We start from the raw sequence: 19,566 nt of genomic DNA, 5'->3' as shown, positions 1-19,566 counted from the left end.
ATCAAGGACATCTTTGCAGAACAATGTCTAAGGTGTACTCTCTAGAGTGTAAAATGGTTACAGGAACTAAAACTGTCTTCCTGTAGAAGATGTGACATTTGTAACAATATAGTGCTACGTAGACTGCGTCTCCTTTGTGCTTATAAACTTTGGTGCCTAGTACACAGCTGATGCCCAGTAAATGTTCCTGGGTGAGCACAGCAGACACACACACCCCAAGCATGTCATAACTAAATCTTATGAGACACTTCACAAGTTATAAAATATACCTGGAAAAATTCTTATTACTCATTCAAGACAAACAAGTATCATGAAAACAAATCTTTCATATAATTCACAAAAACAATGGCTGTTGGGTTGCATATTGTTTTGGACTTGGGTTTTTTTTTTTAAGAGAAATTTGATTTAAAAAAAAAAAAGATGCCCTTTTAGGTCTTTGAATACAAAATAGCAACCTGGAAATTTCTACTTTATGCTACTTGCCAAAGGAAATCTGTGACTTTCTTAAATGAAGAACAGCAAAGTAACTGTGAGCTCTTTGAGTGGCGCAAGTATGCAAAGCCCTGACCTTTCACCCCACTGGCTAAAAAAACAACTGTGTTCACCCACCACTTTCCACAAATAAAAATATCTCTAGATATCCCAAAAAACAATCCAAAAACCTAGCAAATGAAAGCTCGGGCAACGGGAAATTCAAGCTGAAAGCTGTTCCCTCACCATAAAACATGCAAGTTACAAGCAAACACACCTCAACCTTTGCCAGTGGGGCCTGCTGTGTGTAAAATGTTCTGTTACCCAATACATACACAAGCAAGCAGAGAAAACAGCTCACTTCCTCACACACAAGTGTCAGATGAACTTAAAAATCAACAGAATATTCTTTTAACCCTACCACAACTTCCTGCTTTCTACCTGTTTATTTGTGAACGATAAAATGTCAAGGGTCTGAGTCCTGCAGTACTTCCCCAAGGGCCCCTCCCAAAGCAGGACAGTGCGTGAGTGCTGCCCAAGCTATAGCTTCAAGGTTTTTCTTCTTTAAATTAATTTGCTGGACTGTTTTAAAAAAACTCTGTTAGTCAATTATCTGCATGTAACTAAAACTACATGGAAATAGAAAAGAATAGAATTTGAGAACATCAGTGTTGGTCAACACTGAACATCTGGAGATACTGGGCAAATGGCACACCTGGAGAGCCTGCGAGATCTTCACTCTCTCCTATACTTTGTGTTATATATTTTTCCCATCTGCCTATTCCGAGCTTTGTCCTTTTATAATAAACTGATGATACAATAAAAAAGATAAAATGAAAAACTTTCTAACTGTGGCTACATGTCAGGAGAATCAAGAAAAGGCTGGTTAGAAACCATTTGCTGGACCAAAGGGCACCATTATCTGGTTGGAAGGGCTGGGTTTTTAAAGGAAGATGCTGGTAACTAAATCCAACATGGGAAAAATGAGCCCCCATGAAAGGACCCATGTCTGCCTTTAACAGTGGCTGGCTGTCTTTGTGTCTTTTTTATATATAAAAAGGAAACACTGACAAAGCCATAGGATAAGAGGGGTACAACCCCACACAATTCCCACCACCAGAACTCCATGTCCCATCCCCTCCCCTGACAGCTTTCCTATTCTTTAACCCTCTGGGAGTATGGACCCAGGGTCATTCTGGGATGCAGAAGGTGGAAAGTCTGGCTTCTGTAATTGCTTCCCCGCTAAACATGGGCATTGACAGGTCAATCCACTGCAACAGTCTGAGGTCCCAGAAGGGCAGCCATATTTTTAAAAATAAATGACTAGGAGATCTGATCCTATGGTCTCCTATTGATCCTTCATATTACAGTCGGGTCAGAAAAAATAGCCAAAGCTTGAAAATTATGCCAAAAAGATGGTTATGTGACCTTTTCATGCCATGCTGATATTCACTATAAGAAGACCCCAAGAAGGGTCCTCTGATTCTCTCTGGATATGTTAATTTAACTTAACTGATACTCAGAATATTTTAGAACCCTATAAAAGCATCTAGAAAAACAATAAGGTAGAGGGCTTGGTGGTGGTGCACCTGGTTGGGCGCACGTTACAACGTGCAAGGAGCCAGGCCCAAGCTCCCGGTCCCCACCTGAAGCAAGGAAGTTTCACAAGCAGTGAAGCAGTGCTGCAGGGGTCACTCTTCTTTCTCCCTATTACCTTCTTCCCTCTCAGTTTCTGTCTCTATCCAATATAAAAATAAATAAGAAAATCCATCATACCCTGACATTTGAAACGAGAGGAAAGAGAGAAAGAAAAACAATAAGGTGTATTTTTTATCTCTCTTTTTTTTTTTCTGATAGAGACAATAATCCCGAAAGTCAATTTTTTGTTATCCTTTAATATATGAACCTGTGGGAGCCAGGCAGTAGCACACCGGGTTAAGCGCACATAGTACAAAGCACAAGGAACAGTGCAAGAACCCCAGTTCGAGCCCCCAGCTCCCCACCTGCGGGGGGGGGGGGAGTGTCATTTCACAAGCCGTGAAGCAGGTCTGCAGGTGTCTGTCTTTCTCTCCCCCTCTTTGTCTTCCCCTCCTCTCTCCATTTCTCTCTGTCCTATCCAACAACGACAAAAATGGAAAAGACTGCAGCTAGAAGCATTGGATTCATGGTACAGGCACCAAGCTCCTTTAATAACCCTGTAACCAAAGAGGGGGGGGATGGAGAGAGAGAGATTATTTGATTATTTGGGGCTAGAGAGATAGCTCATCAGGTAGAGTGTGTGACTTGTGATGCTCACAGCCCAGGCAAAACCCTGTCACTGGATAAAGCACCATTGCTGTAGTGTTTCTCCCTCTGTTTCTATTTCGCTGTCTTTCCATACATACGTGAATGAATGAAAAAAGTGGCCTGGAGAGAAGTTACATATATAATAGGACATGACTCCAAAATTAGATCATTCCATATGCACAGTAAATAAATTACCTAGGAGTCAACTAAATACAAGGGGAGTCAAGTTCAAACCTAAAAGGTCATGAGTCCTACCTTGGTACACTTACGTGTGCCAATACATTTCTACCCAAAGCTGGCAAAGCCCAGGTATTTCCCTTTCTTGTCCCCATATCTATGGGGGCTCAGCTGGTGCCTACACAACAAATCCACTGCTCCAGGAAACAGGCTTTCTTTCCATTTTCCTTTCTTTCTTTCTTTCTTTCTTTCTTTCTTTCTTTCTTTCTCTCTTTCGTTGTTTCTCCCTCTCTCTCTTATAAAGACAGTGATAAAATAAGAGGTGGGGAGACAGAGAAAAAGAAAAAAACACCTACAGCATTGCTCCACCACTTGTGAAGCTTCCCCCTTTCATCTGGAGGCTTAAACACCAGCCCTTTTTAAACATACATTTATATTTATATGTAGATGTATATTTATATTTATTGGATACAGACAGAGAGAAATCAGGAGTTAAGGGGGAGACAGAGACAGAGAGACACCTGTAGCACTGCTTCACTGTTTGTGAAGCTTTCCCCTTTCAGGTGGGGAATGGGGGCTTGAACTTGGGTCCTTGTGCATGGTAATGTGTACGTGCTCTCTATACCAGTTATACCACTGTCCACGGCCTAGACATCTTAACATGGCTGATATTTTCTTTTGAGAATCTGAGGTACTGTGAAGTTGAGGGTGAGTAGTGAACCCCTACACTTTGGGAAACATGTTCAGATCAAACACTGATTAAGTATCTAATAAATAAATCAAGAAAATGCTTAAAGTACACTATCTGACAGTAGGAAAATTGGCATGAAGGGCTACAAATAACAGTGGGATTCCACAATGTTACCCAATTCAGTCTGGGGACAAACTATTCTAGAACTCAACATGGTTAAATAGTAAATCTACTTTCAAACTTCAGAACTATGCCAATGTGATTATTATTACTTCAAAATGTGTTTTCAGCTTCTAGAGCTCTCTAGAGCAGTTTTCCTTATTGTTAAACTCTGCTGCATCCACCTACTGCATTTTCAATAATAGTGCTAAACCATTCCCAGTGGGTGAAGATTTGAAAATAGACTCAGCCATCTGAAAGAATAGCAGTTTCTTTTTCTGCCCAATGTGACAGCCTGAATTGGCGCAGCTCTAGCCGTTCCTGCCACATCCTTTCCAATCCAGGTGGAACAAGTATTTTCTACAAGTGAGACCTCCCTCACTGGGAATGCTCGAGCCCAGGTGAGGTGACCAGCAACTAGGCAAAGGTGGGTCATCAGGGTCAAGGGAGAGAGTCCCTCCCTCACTGGCTACACGGACATGAGCACACTGGGTAGGTGGCCAGACACATGCTGAGCGACTACAAGCACTATCTCCTCTAGTCCTAACAGCAGCTGATGAGATAGTCTGACTCTCAAAAGGAAACAGATAGCACAATCAAATTAGGATAGTCTGAGGCAGGATTAATAGGCATACAAAGTGGGTGAGATGGGGGCCAGGCAGTGCATACCTACTAGAGCATATGGGTTACAATGCTCAAGGACCTGGGTTCAAACCCCTGATCCCCACTTGTAGGCGGGAAGCTTCACATCCAGAGACAGTGCTGCAGGTGATTCTCTATCTCCCTCTCTCCCCTTCCCTCCCATTATCTGTCTCTGCCAAATAATTTTTTTTAAAGAAAGTCCTGGGGCCAGGCGGTGGTGCACCTGGTTAAGCACACACATTATAATCTGCAAGAACCCAGGTTCAAGCCCCTGGTTCCCACCTGCAGGAGGAAAGCTTCATGAGTAGTGAAGCAGGGAGCAGGTGTCTCTCTGTCTCTTTCCCTCTCTCTATCTCCCCTTCCCTCTCAATTTCTATCTATCCAATAATAAAATAAATTCAAAAAGAGAAAAAATAAAAAAATAATAATAAATAGTTTGCTTGAAAAGAAAAGAAAGTCTTCCTTAAAAAAAAAAAAAAGAGTGAGACACAGGAACTCTATGGCAGGAACCCAGGGCCAGAAGCAAGGGAAGGAAAAGTACAAAAAGACAACTTGATGAGGGACAAACCAGGCAGAGGCAATTTCTAGGGCAAAGGTCCAGTGAGCTAGCCCTTGACCCCTGCTATCTGTCACCTTTGGCTACTGCCCCCCCCCCCGGAAACTCCACAGGAAGGCAGTGGGAAAAGCACATTGCAGTGGCCCACATGGGCCTGACCCAAAGCTGAGCAAGTGGAGACGGGTGGAGAGAGGACCCAACAGCCAGGACTATGTCACCCCATTTCACAGTAAGGAGCTCCTCTGTTCCCCAGAGCTCTCTGGATGAGGAAGGTTGAGGAAGTTTGGGTTCCCAGCCCGCCTGGGTTCTCCCTGCCCTGTACTTCTTGCCCTACTGCCTGCTACCCTCTATGAACATTTCCGGAGCACCAGCCCTAAGTCCTGAATCAAGAACCCAGAGGTTCTCTGAGTATGAGGGTTTGTAGTTGCTAATGAGGGGGTATGAAGCCAACAGGATATGTTCAAGGATTTCAAAACTGGAGCCAATCTTTTTTTTTTAGGGTAAACTCTTTTACTATGGATCTGATACAACTGTTATCATTTATATGATTTAAGTAGTTTGGTATTTTTTTTCTTTTTTCATTTATAAAAAGGAAACCCTGAGGGGTACAATTCCACACAATTCCCACCAGCAGAACTCTGTATCCCATCCCCTCTCCTGACAGCTTTCCTATTCTTTATCCCTCTGGGAGCATGGACCCAGGGTCATTATGGGGTACGGAAGGTGGAAGGTCTGGCTTCTGTAATTGCTTCCCCGATGAACATGGGCATTGGTAGGTCGATCCATACTCCGAGCCTGTCTCTCTCTTTCCCTAGTGGGGCAGGGTTCTGGGGAGGGGGGCTCCAGGACACATTGGTGGGGTCATCTGCCCAGAGATGGAGCCAATCTTATAGCCACTTCTTGTTTTTCAGAGTCCTCCCCTTGTTTTACCACAACCCAACCTCCTTCTCCAGCGTTCTCTTTTCTCTTTCCCAGGACCTCCTTTCTCTTCCCCAGGTCTCCTCTTCTCATTCCTTCTTCATCTTCATCCCGCACTTTGCCTCATTTATCTGGACAAACTCTCATTTCCCACCTACCCTTCAAGGGTAGTCCTGGTATCAAAACTGGGGGAGTTTGGCAGGACAAAAGAATTAAACTTCATTTACACATCAATATGATCCAGGTAAAATGCTTTCCTACTCTTAAAATGGAGAAAGGTGCTAGGTTCAACTGTAATTGAAAAAAAAAAAACTATACTCCCATGACTATTTACAGAAAGCTATTTTTAATCAGCATATTACCAACAAAACTACCCAACATCCTACAAACCAAATGAAAAAAAAAAAAAAAAAAGACTAGCAGGATCACATCAATGCAAGCTCCTAAAGAAAGGTGCTTTCCTATATATGCAGAGGACGACAGAGGACATCCATCACTGTTTTCATCAACAATTCCTTTTCATAACTTTTCCCATGTAGCCCTCAAGGCTCTCTGAAGGCGTCCCTGTTCCTCTAGGCTCAGTGTTCCCCACACCTCCTTCCCACCACAGCTGCAGGTCTTCGGCACAGTCTAATATCACAGAAACTAGAACAGGGGTCCTGGGAACTTCTGTGCCCAGGCCTTCCTACTGAGAACAATCTAGTCTTCTCTACTGGCAAATAGAAGCTCGTGCTATAGCGACTTTTTAGACTTACTTGGTATTTCCCACAGGGAACAGCCTCTAGGTGATTTCTATTTTTCACCTAATTTAAACTATTATTTACAATTGTGTGTCATGTACTTTCTTAACATGAGTGACCTACATTTTTGTAATTAATCCCTAGATGACTTCTGTAAAGGGCATAATTTTCAAAAGAAGCTTGCTGAAAAAAAGTAAATTTTATTCAATGATTTATAGCCAGTAGAGTAAAAAGAAACATAATATTGCTTTATTTATTTTCTTTTAGCAAAGCACTGCTCAGCTCTGGCTTACGATAGTACAAAGGATTTAACTTGGGACTTTGGAGCCTCAGATATGAGAGTTGTTTTTTTTTCCACAATTATTATGCTATCTCCCCATCCAATCATACTGTTTCTATCAAAAAGTTGATGCAATTATAAAGATAAAAAAATTGGAATTCTTCATTTAATTTGCTTGTTATTTGACTTAAAGGGTCAAAACTGAGTTTCACCTCCATTTTGAATAGAATAATAAAAATTCTTGTCAGTGGCGAAGCAAATAAACAGGTAGATTAAACAATATAACAAGTTTTACATCTTCCCAGCATTTTGTAAGTGATACACTGCTTGGAAAGGGAACATTCTAGGCCTTGTGAACATGATTTCCAAACAGATACCCCAGATATCATGGGCAAAGCTGTGTACACTCGTCTTGAATGCACAAGCCATCAACTCATCCCCCAAGAGAGTCCCATGAAACCCCTCCTCAAATGCCCCCCCCCCCATTTTGGCTTATAGAACCCATAAGAGACAGAAAAAGGGTTTTGCTTTGTACTCACTCTTACAAAGTTGTCAGGGAACAAACCTCTCCTGCCATTGATCTGTCCCTCCCACCAGCCGCCATCCTCCTTCCTGATGTTGGTGATGATGTCACCCACACTGATTGTCAGCTCATCGTCGTGCTGGGCCTGGTAGTCAAACTCCACTATGGCCTCCACTGTAAGGAAGAGGAACAGAAAGCAGCACTTTAGATCAGATGTTGGGGAAGTCTGAGGAGGAGCAGGCATGGAAGATGAATAAAGTCATATAAAGGGGATTTTCCCTCTACCAGTACTCAACAGGGTCACATATAGCAACCCAACCTGGGTAAACATTAAGCCAAGTGCCCAGAAACCACGAAGTGCTGGTCAGTGGTCAGGCACAAGTCTCAGAGCCAGCAAGGACGTCAGAGGGAAAACCCCACACTGACAGTGGGCTACCAACATCTGTTCCCTGCCTAAGGGGCATTCTGCATCATTTCCCCAAGTGTGGAGATAGCACACAACAGATGCAGGCCTGGCTCTTGGATATCCCATCCCTTGCCAAGACTGTGTGACAGTAACTTCCTTGGGCCTTGGTTATGAAAAATGTGGGTGACAATATTACTATTCTACAAAAAGAATGTCCATCTCTTAGCAATATGTGTAAAGACAGCTGATACAGAGGGCTCTGCTGACCAACCAACATCTCAGATTACTTATGTTTGCAGACACAACTGCCCTCTCAACAGATGGTTCCTGAGGCATTTTCAATTGTTCTTCCAATCTATCGAATTACCCTATACTTGGTCATATGTGGGGAAAAGAGATGAAACAGATGGGTCTTCTTGGTGATGAAGTACAAATCAGCAGAGCTGGTAAATACTCATAGATGGATTGTATAATTCATTTAGACAGCACAAATACAAAGATGAAATAAAACTTTTACAAGGAAGCACAGGAGAAAAATCTTAGTCATCTTGGGTTTGATAAATATTTTTAATAAGAGACCAAAAAAATCACAAATGACATTTTTAATTCAGTAAACTGTAGTTATTTTTCCAGAGGGGGGAAAAAGGTTGGCAGGCAGCACACTGTCAAATGAACTTTGCATATCCATTATAGGTAATTCCAAAAAGCTCTAGCAGATCAGAAGACCTTGTCCAATCTGGGGCCCTAGTCAGGGAATCCTCGGGTGCTCACATAGATTAAAAAAAAAAAAAAAGATACTTTTTTAATTATTTATTTATAAAATGGAAACACTGACAAAACCATAGTATAAGAGGGGTACAATTCCCACCACCAGAACTCCATATCCCATCCCCTCCCCTGATAACTTTCCTATTCTTTAACCCTCTGGGAGTATGGACCCAGGGTCATTATGGGGTGCAGAAGTTGAAAGGTCTGGCCCCTGTAATTGCTTCCCCACTGAACATGGGCATTGATCCATACTCCCAGCCCGTCTCTCTTTCCCTAGCGGGGCAGCTCTGAAGAAACTGGGTTCCAGCCTTTAGGTTCATGATTAGTCAACAATTTGTATGGCTTTATATGTTAACTCTTTTTTCAGACTAATTTCAGGCCAATTCCATCAGGAAAGTCACCAGCCCTCTTGTGGGCCTCTCCAGGACCTTGGCCTCACTATAAAGCATAAATGGTAGGGACTGCCCTACTCTCAGAGGGAGGCTGGGTCATCCTACTCTGCCATTTGAGGAAGACTGAAATGAGTACAGCCCAGAATGTTCCCAGATGTGACCATGGACTATGAGCTCAGACTGACAGGGACTCAGAGGTTACACAGGCTCCGTGCTAAATGGGAATATATATATGGATCCTGGGTCAGATGAATGGGGTAGATATTTAATTGTATTTATATACTTTCTTCAAGTTTGGGAGCTACTCTCTGCCCTAATCTAGCTTTTTGTCCCTATTCTCAACTCTGACACTATTTTCCCAATTTTTAGCCCACCTGCATGTTAGCTATCAAGCTCAATCAATAATTACTAAAGTAATTTTAGTAAAGTAAATTTTAGAGCCCTACCCCATTATGGAAAGATAGAAACAGGCTGGGAGTATGAATCGATCTGCTAACATCCATGTCCATCAGAGAAGCAATTACAGAATCCAGAACGCCCACCATCTGCACCCCAAAAATAATTTTGATCCATAATCCCAGCGGGGGATAAATGTTAAGGGAAGATAACCAGAGAGCTCTGAATTGACCTAGAGAGAAAAGAGGAAAAAAGGAAGGACATTCATAAGTAGTAATAGGTGGAGATGTGACTTAGAAAGGAAGAGATGGCAGGACCGTAAAAAAATGGGCAAATATATATAAATATAGATAGTTATAGAAATAATAGCCAACCAATATCTGAGACCTTGGGAGAACTACTGTAGTTTCCAATGGAGGGAACAGGGACACAGAACTCTGGTGGTGGGAATGGTATGGAATTATACCCGTTATCTCATAATTTTATAAGTCAATATTAAATCACTAATAAAAAAAGAAGGTCACCCTGTCCATCCAGACTGGTGCATTTTTCGCATCCACTCATGTCAGCTACACCAGATAGTTCACTGGCAATTCAACTGGCAAGTGAAGTTTCATTCCCCACATCACTGTTTCCTTCCAAAATTAGCCGGTTGATTCTGCTGTCATAACTCTTTCAAGGATGAATTCTGAGTTTTGAACCACTGTCAACACTTATCAACAGAAAGGAGGAGCATATCAGAATAAACAAAGCAACTGGTGTGCAGATTTCTTCTGGATCCTGACAGGTATGAAGGCAGAAACTCTGATTTTCTCATAGCATGCTCTGCTCCTTAGCAGTTAAACTAAACGGCCATAACAATCTGGATCAGAAAACAGCTAGAGATGGATCTACTGAAACTTTACTATCAGAACTGAGATCACAGACACTGCTATTTGGGTGTCAGACACTTTTTCCTGTATTAAATCATTTCATCCACATAATATTATGATGTTCAACATCCCAATTAAAGGACCTGAAGCTCAACACAGCAGCCAAGCTTATTTTCTGAGCGAGTGCTCTCCAAAGTAGGATACTCTCCTCAGGGATTAGTTGAGATGAGTGCAGAGAAAAAAGAAAAAAAGGAATATCTATTCATTGTATTTTAATTTTAAAAACATAAAATACAACTTCTCAGGGGGAAAAAAACTAGTATAGCCACATGCCCTTTGGAATATAACTAAACTATGCCTACTAGCTATCCACGAAATGGAGGACCCCCCCAAACTCTCATCTGCACTATTCCAGCCTTTAGGTTCATGATTGCTCAACAATTTGGCTTTGTATGTTAACTCTCTTTTCAGCCACCAGGTTCAGATGTTAGCAGGATGCCAACCAGACTTCCCTGGACAGACAACCCCACCAATGTGTCCTGGAGCTCCACTTCCCCAGAAACCCACCCCACTAGGGAAAGAGAGAGGCAGGCTGGGAGTATGGATCGACCAGTCAATGCCCATGTTCAGCGGGGAAGCAATTACAGAAGCCAGACCTTCTACCTTCTGCACCCCACAATGACCTTGGGTCCATTCTCCCAGAGGATTAAAAAATAGGAAAGCTATCAGGGGAGGAGGTGGGATACAGAGATCTGGTGGTGGGAAATGTGTGGATTTGTACCCCTCTTATCCTATGGTTTTGTCATGCTTCCTTTTTATAAATTAAAAAAATACAACTTCTCTCTGATGCCATTTTCAGAAAGACACTAGTCCCTTCTTCCAGCCTCTGGGCCAGTCGCAGCCTAAGGAACAGTAGCAACCCTGGAAATGGTGACTGTCACTGGCAGCTTTCAGCTCCACAGGGTGCCTGCAGTTCTGTAAGGCTTCCTAATAAAACCTCAATACAGCTATGACTCCTTTTTTTAAATTTCTTTATTGGGGGATTAATGTTTTATGTTCGAAAGTAAATACAATAGTCTGTACATGCCTAACATTTCTCAGTTTTCCATATAACAATACAACCCCCACTAGGTCCTCTGTCATCCTTTTTGGACCTGTACTCTCCCCCCACCCACCGCAGAGTCTTTTACTTTGGTGCAATACACCATATGACTCCTTTTAATTAGAATCACCTGCACATATCAGATGAGGCGCTTGAAAAAAAATGTGTAAACAAAGGTTTGTTGACAATATTCAACAAGAGACCAAGCAAACAAGGAAATGATGGACTGTTCACTACCTCTCCTTGGGGCCTCTTTTCCAGCCACATTGGGACGCAGATGCAATGATCTCACAGGGAGATGACCAACAAACTATAAATTATCAAGACAACTTACAGTATGGATTGTCTTCTACCCTTAATATAGCTACGTATTTCCTAATTACATATGGGACTACTGGGGATAGGAAAATACTTAAAGATATGTGTCTGAACCATGAAGATAACTGTTTTCATTTTTCCACACAATGTCTAAAGTCATACACCAATGTCTAATGGTCTAATGTCATAAAGTTCCATATTACATTTTTCTGAATGTTAATAACTCTAATAGCAAACACGTTAGGGACATCTTTTGAGTTTTCTTTTTTTTTTTTTCTTTTTTCTTTTTTCCTCCTCCAGGGTTATTGCTGGGCTCGGTGCCTGCACCATGAATCCACCGCTCCTGGAGGCCATTTTTCTTTCCCCCTTTTGTTGCCCTTGTTGTAGCTTTGTTGTGGTTATTATTATTGCCCTTGTTGACGCAATTCGTTGTTGGATAGGACAGAGAGAAATGGAGAGAGGAGGGGAAGACAGAGAAGGGGAGAGAAAGATAGACACCTGCAGACCTGCTTCACCGCCTGTGAAGCGACTCCCCTGCAGGTGGGGAGCCGGGGGCTCGAACCGGGATCCTTATGCCGGTCCCTGCGCTTTGCGCCACATGCGCTTAACCCACTGCATCACCGCCCGACCCCTTTGAGTTTTCTTAATCAACTAATATAATAATATATACACAATATCTATAAAAAGATGCATATGGGTACACCCAAATCATTTGTAATCATAGGTATTTTTCAACAAAAAAAGAACACCCTTGGAACATTGGCATTGGGTCTCCAAGTTTAATTCCACATGGAGAAGAAAGCTTTTTCTTGTGAGAAGAGGAAATCATGGAAGGTAGAGTTGAGAGGAAGCAGTACCAGAACAAGTGGGGGGGGGGTGGAGAGCAGGAAGGCTGCTAAGGAGGAATCTGCTCAAGGATTCATCTTGATTCTGAACTTTACCCTGTGTGTTTGGGGGGACTCAGGTCAGACCAACTTCCAGAACACAACCTTGCTGCTTCTTACCTAAAGAGCAGGGTTTGGTGCCTCTGTTATCTCCATGGGCTTCACCTAGGTAAATCTGGAAGAGGACAAAGGAATCCACTTCAAGAAGATGGCTACTACGAAGTAAAGAGCATTTGGCAGTTGTGGCATGGAACTATACCCTGTAATCTTATAACCCTATACACCACTAAATAATAAATAGTAATAAAATCTTGAAGAAAAAGTGAAGGGCATATTCTCAAAAACTGGAGAGAAGACATTGATCTGTCTCTGTTTCAATCCCATCTCCCAGGAGTCCAAAGGACACACCTGGCTTGAAAGCTGCTGTGAATTGGGCTGGGCCTTAGGAGTTGGGGGTTCAGGGGAAGCTAAACCCACTCACATCACTTTTCTAGTCTTTCCAATATGCTACTGAGCTGCTTTTTCCTAATTTATCCTCAAGTGATTGCATGTACCCCATCAAATTTCTGACCCCAACTGGACCTGGTTGCTGACCATACCTTCCTGACCTATTCCCAAGGCCTTCATGGCCCTCAACTTTGAGATGGCCCCACCATGCATCAGTTGCACATATGTGGCCTCCTCCCAATAAGCTTCTAAATGCTTTCTGGGTCCAGAGCACCCTGAGTTCTACTGTGGCCCCTCTGAGTACCCATAACCTGGAGTAAGTAGGTGCTCAGTAAGGCTCAGCTTGCATGTGATAATAGCAGATGCTATGAAAATGCCAAATGTCAATCACATTTTTGCAAACTGAGTCAAGTTCTTTAGAACACTAAGGAACTTGCTATTTAAAGGATCCTGTGGTTAATTCTTTTGTAACATGAATAATGACTTCCTGCTTTACCTTTCCTGTGAAAATGAATTTTTACATCTTGGGTTTTCTAAGAGGAGGAACCTATGAATGGCTTTGTTAAGAGCTCACGGGGCTCTGTCTCTACTACCCCCTTTAAGGACTCTTTCCTTTGTCTTATCGAAACCTTTGAAACGTTTGGGATTTTGTTGTCTCCTACTGTTATCACTCATCACATGGCTCCTGAGTATTTTTTTCTTTTATTTCTTTATTAGGGAATTAATGTTTTACATTCAACAGTAAGTACAATAGTTTGTACATGCATAACATTCCCCAGTTTCCCATATAACAATACAACCCCCACTACGTCCTCAACATCATTCATGGACCAGTATTCTCCCTACCCATCCACCCCAAAGTCTTTTACTTTGGTGAGATATGCCAATTCCATTTCAGATTCTATTTGTGTTTTCTTTTCTGATCTTGTTTTTCAACTTCTGCCTGAGAGTGAGGTCATCCCATATTCATCCTTCTGTTTCTGACTTATTTCACTCAACATGATTTTTTCAAGGTCCATCCAAGATCGGCTGAGAACAGTGAAGTCACCATTTTTGACAGCTGAGTAGTATTCCATTGTGTATATATACCACAACTTGCTCAGCCACTCATCTGTTGTTGGACACCTGGGTTGCTTCCAGGTTTTGGCTATTACAAATTGTGCTGCCAAGAACATATGTGTACACAGATCTTTTTGGATGGATATGTTAGGTTCCTTAGGATATATCCCCAGGAGAGGAATTGCAGGATCATAGGGTAGGTCCATTTCTAGCCTTCTGAGAGTTCTCCAGACTGTTCTCCACAGAGGTTGGACCAATTGACATTCCCACCAGCAGTGTAGGAGGGTTCCCTTGACCCCACACCCTCTCCAGCATTTGCTGCTGTTACCTTTTCTGATGTATGACATTCTCACAGGAGTGAAGTGCTATCTCGCTGTTGCCTTGATTTGCATTTCTCTGACAATCAGAGACTTGGAGCATTTTTTCATGTGTTTCTCAGCCTTTTGGATCTCTTCTGTGGTGAATATTCTGTCCATGTCCTCCCCCCATTTTTGGATGGGGTTATTTGTTGTCTTGTTGTTGAGTTTGGCAAGCTCTTTATATATGTTGGTTATTAAACTCTTGTCTGATGTATGGCATATAAAGATCTTCTCACATTCTGTGAGGTGTCTCTTGGTTTGGGTAGTGGTTTCTTTTGCTGTGAAGAAGCTTTTTCATTTGATGTAGTCCCATAGGTTTATACTTGCCTTAGTCTTCTTTGTAATAGGATTCGTTTCATTGAAGATGTCTTTAAAATGCATGCGGCAAAGAGTTCTGGCAATAATTTGTGGTCTAACATCCAAGTCCTTGATCCGCTTGAAATTTACTTTTGTATTTGGTGAAATACAGTGATTCAGTTTCATTCTTCCGCATGTTTCAACCCATTGTTTCCGACACCATTTGTTGAAGAGACTCTGCTTTCCCCATGTAATAGTCTGGGCCCCTTTGTCAAAGATTAGATGTCCATAGGTGTGGGGCTCACTTCTGGGCTCTCAATTCTATTCCACTGGTCAGTGTGTCTATTCATGTTCCAGTACCAAGCAGTTTTGATGACAATGACCAATAATACAGTTTGAGATCTGGGAGTGTGATGCCTCCGGTTCTGTTCTTTTTTCTCAAGATTGTTTTGGCAATTCTAGGTCTTTTCTGGTTCCAGATAATCATCTGTAACATTTGTTCCATTCTCCTAAAAAATGTGCTTGGGATCTTGATGGGGACAACATTAAATTTGTAGATGGCTCTGGGTAGTATATTCATTTTGATGACGTTAATTCTACCAACCCATGAACATGCAATATCTTTCCACTTCTTTGTGTCTTTTTTAATGTCTTTGAGTAGTGACTCATAATTTTCAGTATACAAGTCTTTCACCTCTGTGGTTAGATTTACTCCTAGATATTTTATTGTTTTTGTTGCTATAGTAAACGGAACTGATTTCTGGATTTCAATTTCTTCTAACTAAGTGTTTGCATAGAGGAATGCCACTGACTTTTGAATGTTAATTTTGTAGCCTGACACCTTACTGTATTGCCTGATGATTTCCAAAAGCTTCTTGCTGGATTCCTTAGGTTTTTCTGTGTATACTATCATGTCATCTGCAAATAGGGAGAGTTTGACTTCTTCTCTTACAATCTGTATCCCTTTAATTCCTTGCTCCTGCCTGATTGCTATGGCAAGAACTTCCACCTCTATGTTGAATAGTAATGGTGATAGTGGGCAGCCCTGTCTAGTACCTGATCTTGGTGGAAATGCTTCCAGTTTTTCACCATTGAGTATGATGTTGGCTGTATGTTTGCTATATACAGACTCCACTATCTTCAGGAATTTTCCATCTATTCCCATTGTTTGTAGTGTTTTGATCATAAAGGGATATTGTATTTTGTCAAAGTCTTTCTCTGCATCTACTGATATGACCATGTGGTTTTTGGTCTTGCTTTTGTTGATGTGGTGGATCACATTGATTGATTTACATATATTAAACCAACCTTGCATGCCTGGGATAAACCCCACTTGGTCATGATGAACAATCTTTTTAATATACTGCTGTATCCAGTTGGCTAAAATTTTGTTCAGTATTTTCACATCTATGTTCATCACAGATATTGGTCTGTAGTTTTCTTTTTTGGTTGTGTCCCTGTCTGCTTTTGGTATCAGAGTGATGTTGGCTTCATAGAAGCTGGCAGGGAGTATTCCAGTGTCTTCAATCTTCTGGAAGACTTTTAAAAGTCGAGGTATTAGTTCTTCTTTGAAGGTTTTATAGAATTTATTTGTAAAACCATCTGGTCCAGGACTTTTATTTTTGGGGAGATTTTTGATAACTGTTTCAATTTCATTAGCTGTGATGGGCCTGTTTATGTTATCCACTTCCTCTTTACATAGTTTTGGAAGTCGGTAGGTATTTAGGAAATCGTCCATTTCTTCCAGGTTCTTTAGCTTGGTGGCGTATAGTTGTTCATAGAAGCCTCACATGATATCTTGAATTTCTGGAGTGTCTGTTGTGATAACTCCTTTTTCATTTAGTATCCGATTTATTTGGGTCTTCTCCCTTTTTTGTTTTGTGAGTCTGGCTAAAGGTTTGTCGATTTTGTTCACTCTTATGAAGAACCAACATTTACTTTCATTGATCTTTTGTATGGTTTTCTTATTCTCAATGTTACTTATTTCTGCCCTAACTTTAGTGATTTCCGTCCTTCTGATTGCTTTAGGGTTCCTTTGTTCTTCTTCTTCTAGGTCTTTAAGATGTGCAATCAGGCTGTTTATTTGTGCTTTTTCTTGTTTCCTAATGTGTGCTTGTATAGCTATGAACTTCCCTCTCAGTACTGCCTTAGCTGTGTCCCAAATATTTTGATAGCTTGTGTCTTCATTTTCATTTAAGTCTCGAAACATTGTGATTTCTTCCTTGACTTCCTCTTTGACCCAGAAGTTGTTAAGAAGTGTACTGTTGAGCTTCCACATTTTGGCACTGTTACTAATCTTTTGTTGATTGTTAAGTGTTAGTTTAATTCCACTGTGTTCTGAGAAGATGCTTGGGATGATTTCAATGCTTTTGAATTTGCTGATGCTGTCTTTGTGGACTATCATATGGTCTATCCTTGAGAATGACCCATGTGGACTTGAATAAAATGTGTATTCCAGTTTCTTGGGATGAATGACTCTGAAAATGTCCAATAGTTCTAGTTTATCTCTTTATTTAGCTCCCTTATGTCTTGATTTTCTGCCTGGATGATCTGTCAAGTTGAGAGAGTGGGGTGTTAAAGTCCCCTATGATGGTGTTGCTGTTAACATATAGCTGTAGCTCTTTCAGTAGAAGTTTGATGTATTTAGATGGCTTCTCATTGGGTGCATAGATGTTAATAATTGTTAAGTCCTCTTGATTGACTGATCCTCTGAGCATTAAGTAGTGTCCAGTCCTATCTTTTTACATCTTATCTATTTTAAAGACTATCATGTCAGATATGAGAATAGCTGTTCCTGCCCTTTTTTGTGGGCCATTGGCTTGTATGATAGTTTTCCATCCTTTCACTTTAAGTCTGTGTTTGTCTTGTTGAGTTAGGTCGGTTTCCTGTAGACAGCATATTGTTGGGTTGTATTTTCTGATCCATCTTCCTACTCTGTGTCTTTTAATAGGTGAGTTCATGCCATTGACATTTATTGATATCAAAGATTGAAGATATTTCAACGTCATTCTTAGAGTTTTAGAGTGTTCTGATATATGTCCTATTTATGATGGTCTGACTGTTAATAGAAGACCTTTCAGAACTTCTTTCAGGTCAGGCTTGGTGATAGTTGATTCCTTCAACTGTTGCTTGTCTGAGAAAGTTTTGATGCCTCCATCTAGTCTGAATGAAAGTCTAGCAGGATATAGTATTCTTGGTTGAATGCCTTTCTCATTGAGCATTCAATAGATATCTTGCCATTCTCTTCTGGCCTGTAGTGTTTGTATGGAGAAGTCTGCTGCTAATCTTATGGGTTTTCCTTTGTAGGTGACTCTTTGTTTTTCTCTTGCAGCCTTGAGGATCCTTTCTTTATCCTTATTCCCTTCCATTCTAAGTATGATATGTCTTGGTGTCTTTAAGTCTGGGTTAATTCTGTTTGGGACCCTCTGGGCTTCTTGAATCTTTATGTCTTTGATGTCATCTAGACTAGAGAAGTTTTCTGCTATTATGGCCTGGAGAATTCTTTCTTCCTCTCCTTCTCTTTCTTCCTCTGGTATGCCAATAATGCGTATAGTTTCTTTTGAAGTCATCCCATAGGTCTCTGTTGTTGTTTTCAGCATCTCTTAGTCTCTTTTTGAGATGTCTTACTTCTTTTTTAGTTGTCTCTAATCCGTCCTCGATCTGTCCTCGATCTTGCTGATTCTGTCTTCAGCCTCATTGATTCTATTCTCTCTGCCCTCTACTGTTTTCTGGAGTTCATCTATTTTGTTGTCCTGTTCTGATACTGTTTTAGCGTGTTCAGCTAATTGCCTTCTTAGCTCAGAGATTTCAGCTTTCAGCTCTCTAATAACCATGAGATAATTAGTATTTTCTTCCATAGTCTCATTTGTTGTTCCTGTATTTCTGATTACAATTTTTTCAAATTCTTTACTTACTCCTGTGATTATTTCCTTAGCTAGTGTTTAGATGTTCAACTCTTTATTTTGTGCTTAACCCTCTGGGGGACTTTTAGCTGGACTCTTGTCCTGGTTCGTTTCTTCTTCTTGTTTCAATCATTTTATATATTATGTTATGAGTTCCCTCTCTCAGTACTTTTCAAACTACTGATCACTATTGCCTGGATTGACTTATGTCTAAGTAAGTTAATTAAAGGGTTCACAGTGGTGGAAGTTAACAGTTGTCTCAATAGTATTTTAATCCCTGAGTTGGACCTCAGTGGTTTAAAACCCTTTCATTTTCTTCCCTGTAGGCTATACTATCAATAGGCTTCTTAGCTTAATCACTGACTCCTGACCAAGAGATAAAGCAGGGTGTGGCAGAGATAATCCAGTGGTTATGCAAAGAGACTTTCACAGCCCCTCAGCTATGCCACCAAGGTATAGGTCTTCTCCTGAGTTTCCTGGTTAGATCTCTGTCCCCTGGTGTCCCTCCCTTCCACTGCTCCAGATTCTGAGGGCAGTAGCAATGGAGACTCAAGAGCTGCACTTGGTGAGTCTCTGGGGAGTCCTCTCCTCCCTTCAGCTGTCCCCTTGTTGGTGGAGCAGACTGGAGGTGGTGTCTCAACTGATAAATTGCTGGACTGTTAGCAGTCTCTTAATCTCTCCCTACGCTCCTCTGTCACCAGCCACACGTGTTTGTACTCACCGGTGATTTAGTGGGTTCCCATGGTCATTCTAGTCCTGTCTTGTTTCGGTCCCGGGTAGTCTCCTAGTTGATCTGGGAGAGGGGAGGGGAGGGGAGGGGAGGGGGGAGGAGGGGAGGGGAGGGGGGAGGAGGGGAGGGGAGGGGAGGGGAGGGGAGGGGAGGGGAGGGGAGGGGAGGAGAGGAGAGGAGAGGAGAGGAGA

At 41.6% G+C, this 19,566-nt stretch overlaps 1 protein-coding gene across 2 annotated transcripts in view; it reads right to left on the bottom strand.

The window, feature by feature from the left end:
* The window catches only part of SH3KBP1 (SH3 domain containing kinase binding protein 1), a 447,635-nt gene that overhangs the window by 360,181 nt on the left and 67,888 nt on the right, over positions 1–19,566 (bottom strand). For both annotated transcript variants that reach the window (XM_016195163.2, XM_007538851.3), the window contains exon 2: positions 7,460–7,617. In XM_016195163.2, the coding sequence (XP_016050649.1) occupies positions 7,460–7,617 (158 nt within the window). The remainder of the gene's footprint in view (positions 1–7,459; positions 7,618–19,566) is intronic.

The sequence above is a fragment of the Erinaceus europaeus genome, chromosome X, assembly GCF_950295315.1.
Source record: "Erinaceus europaeus chromosome X, mEriEur2.1, whole genome shotgun sequence".
Classification (NCBI taxonomy): Eukaryota; Metazoa; Chordata; class Mammalia; order Eulipotyphla; family Erinaceidae; genus Erinaceus; species Erinaceus europaeus.
Note: the sequence above shows the minus strand (reverse complement) of the source record. Positions and strands in the feature narration are given on the sequence as shown.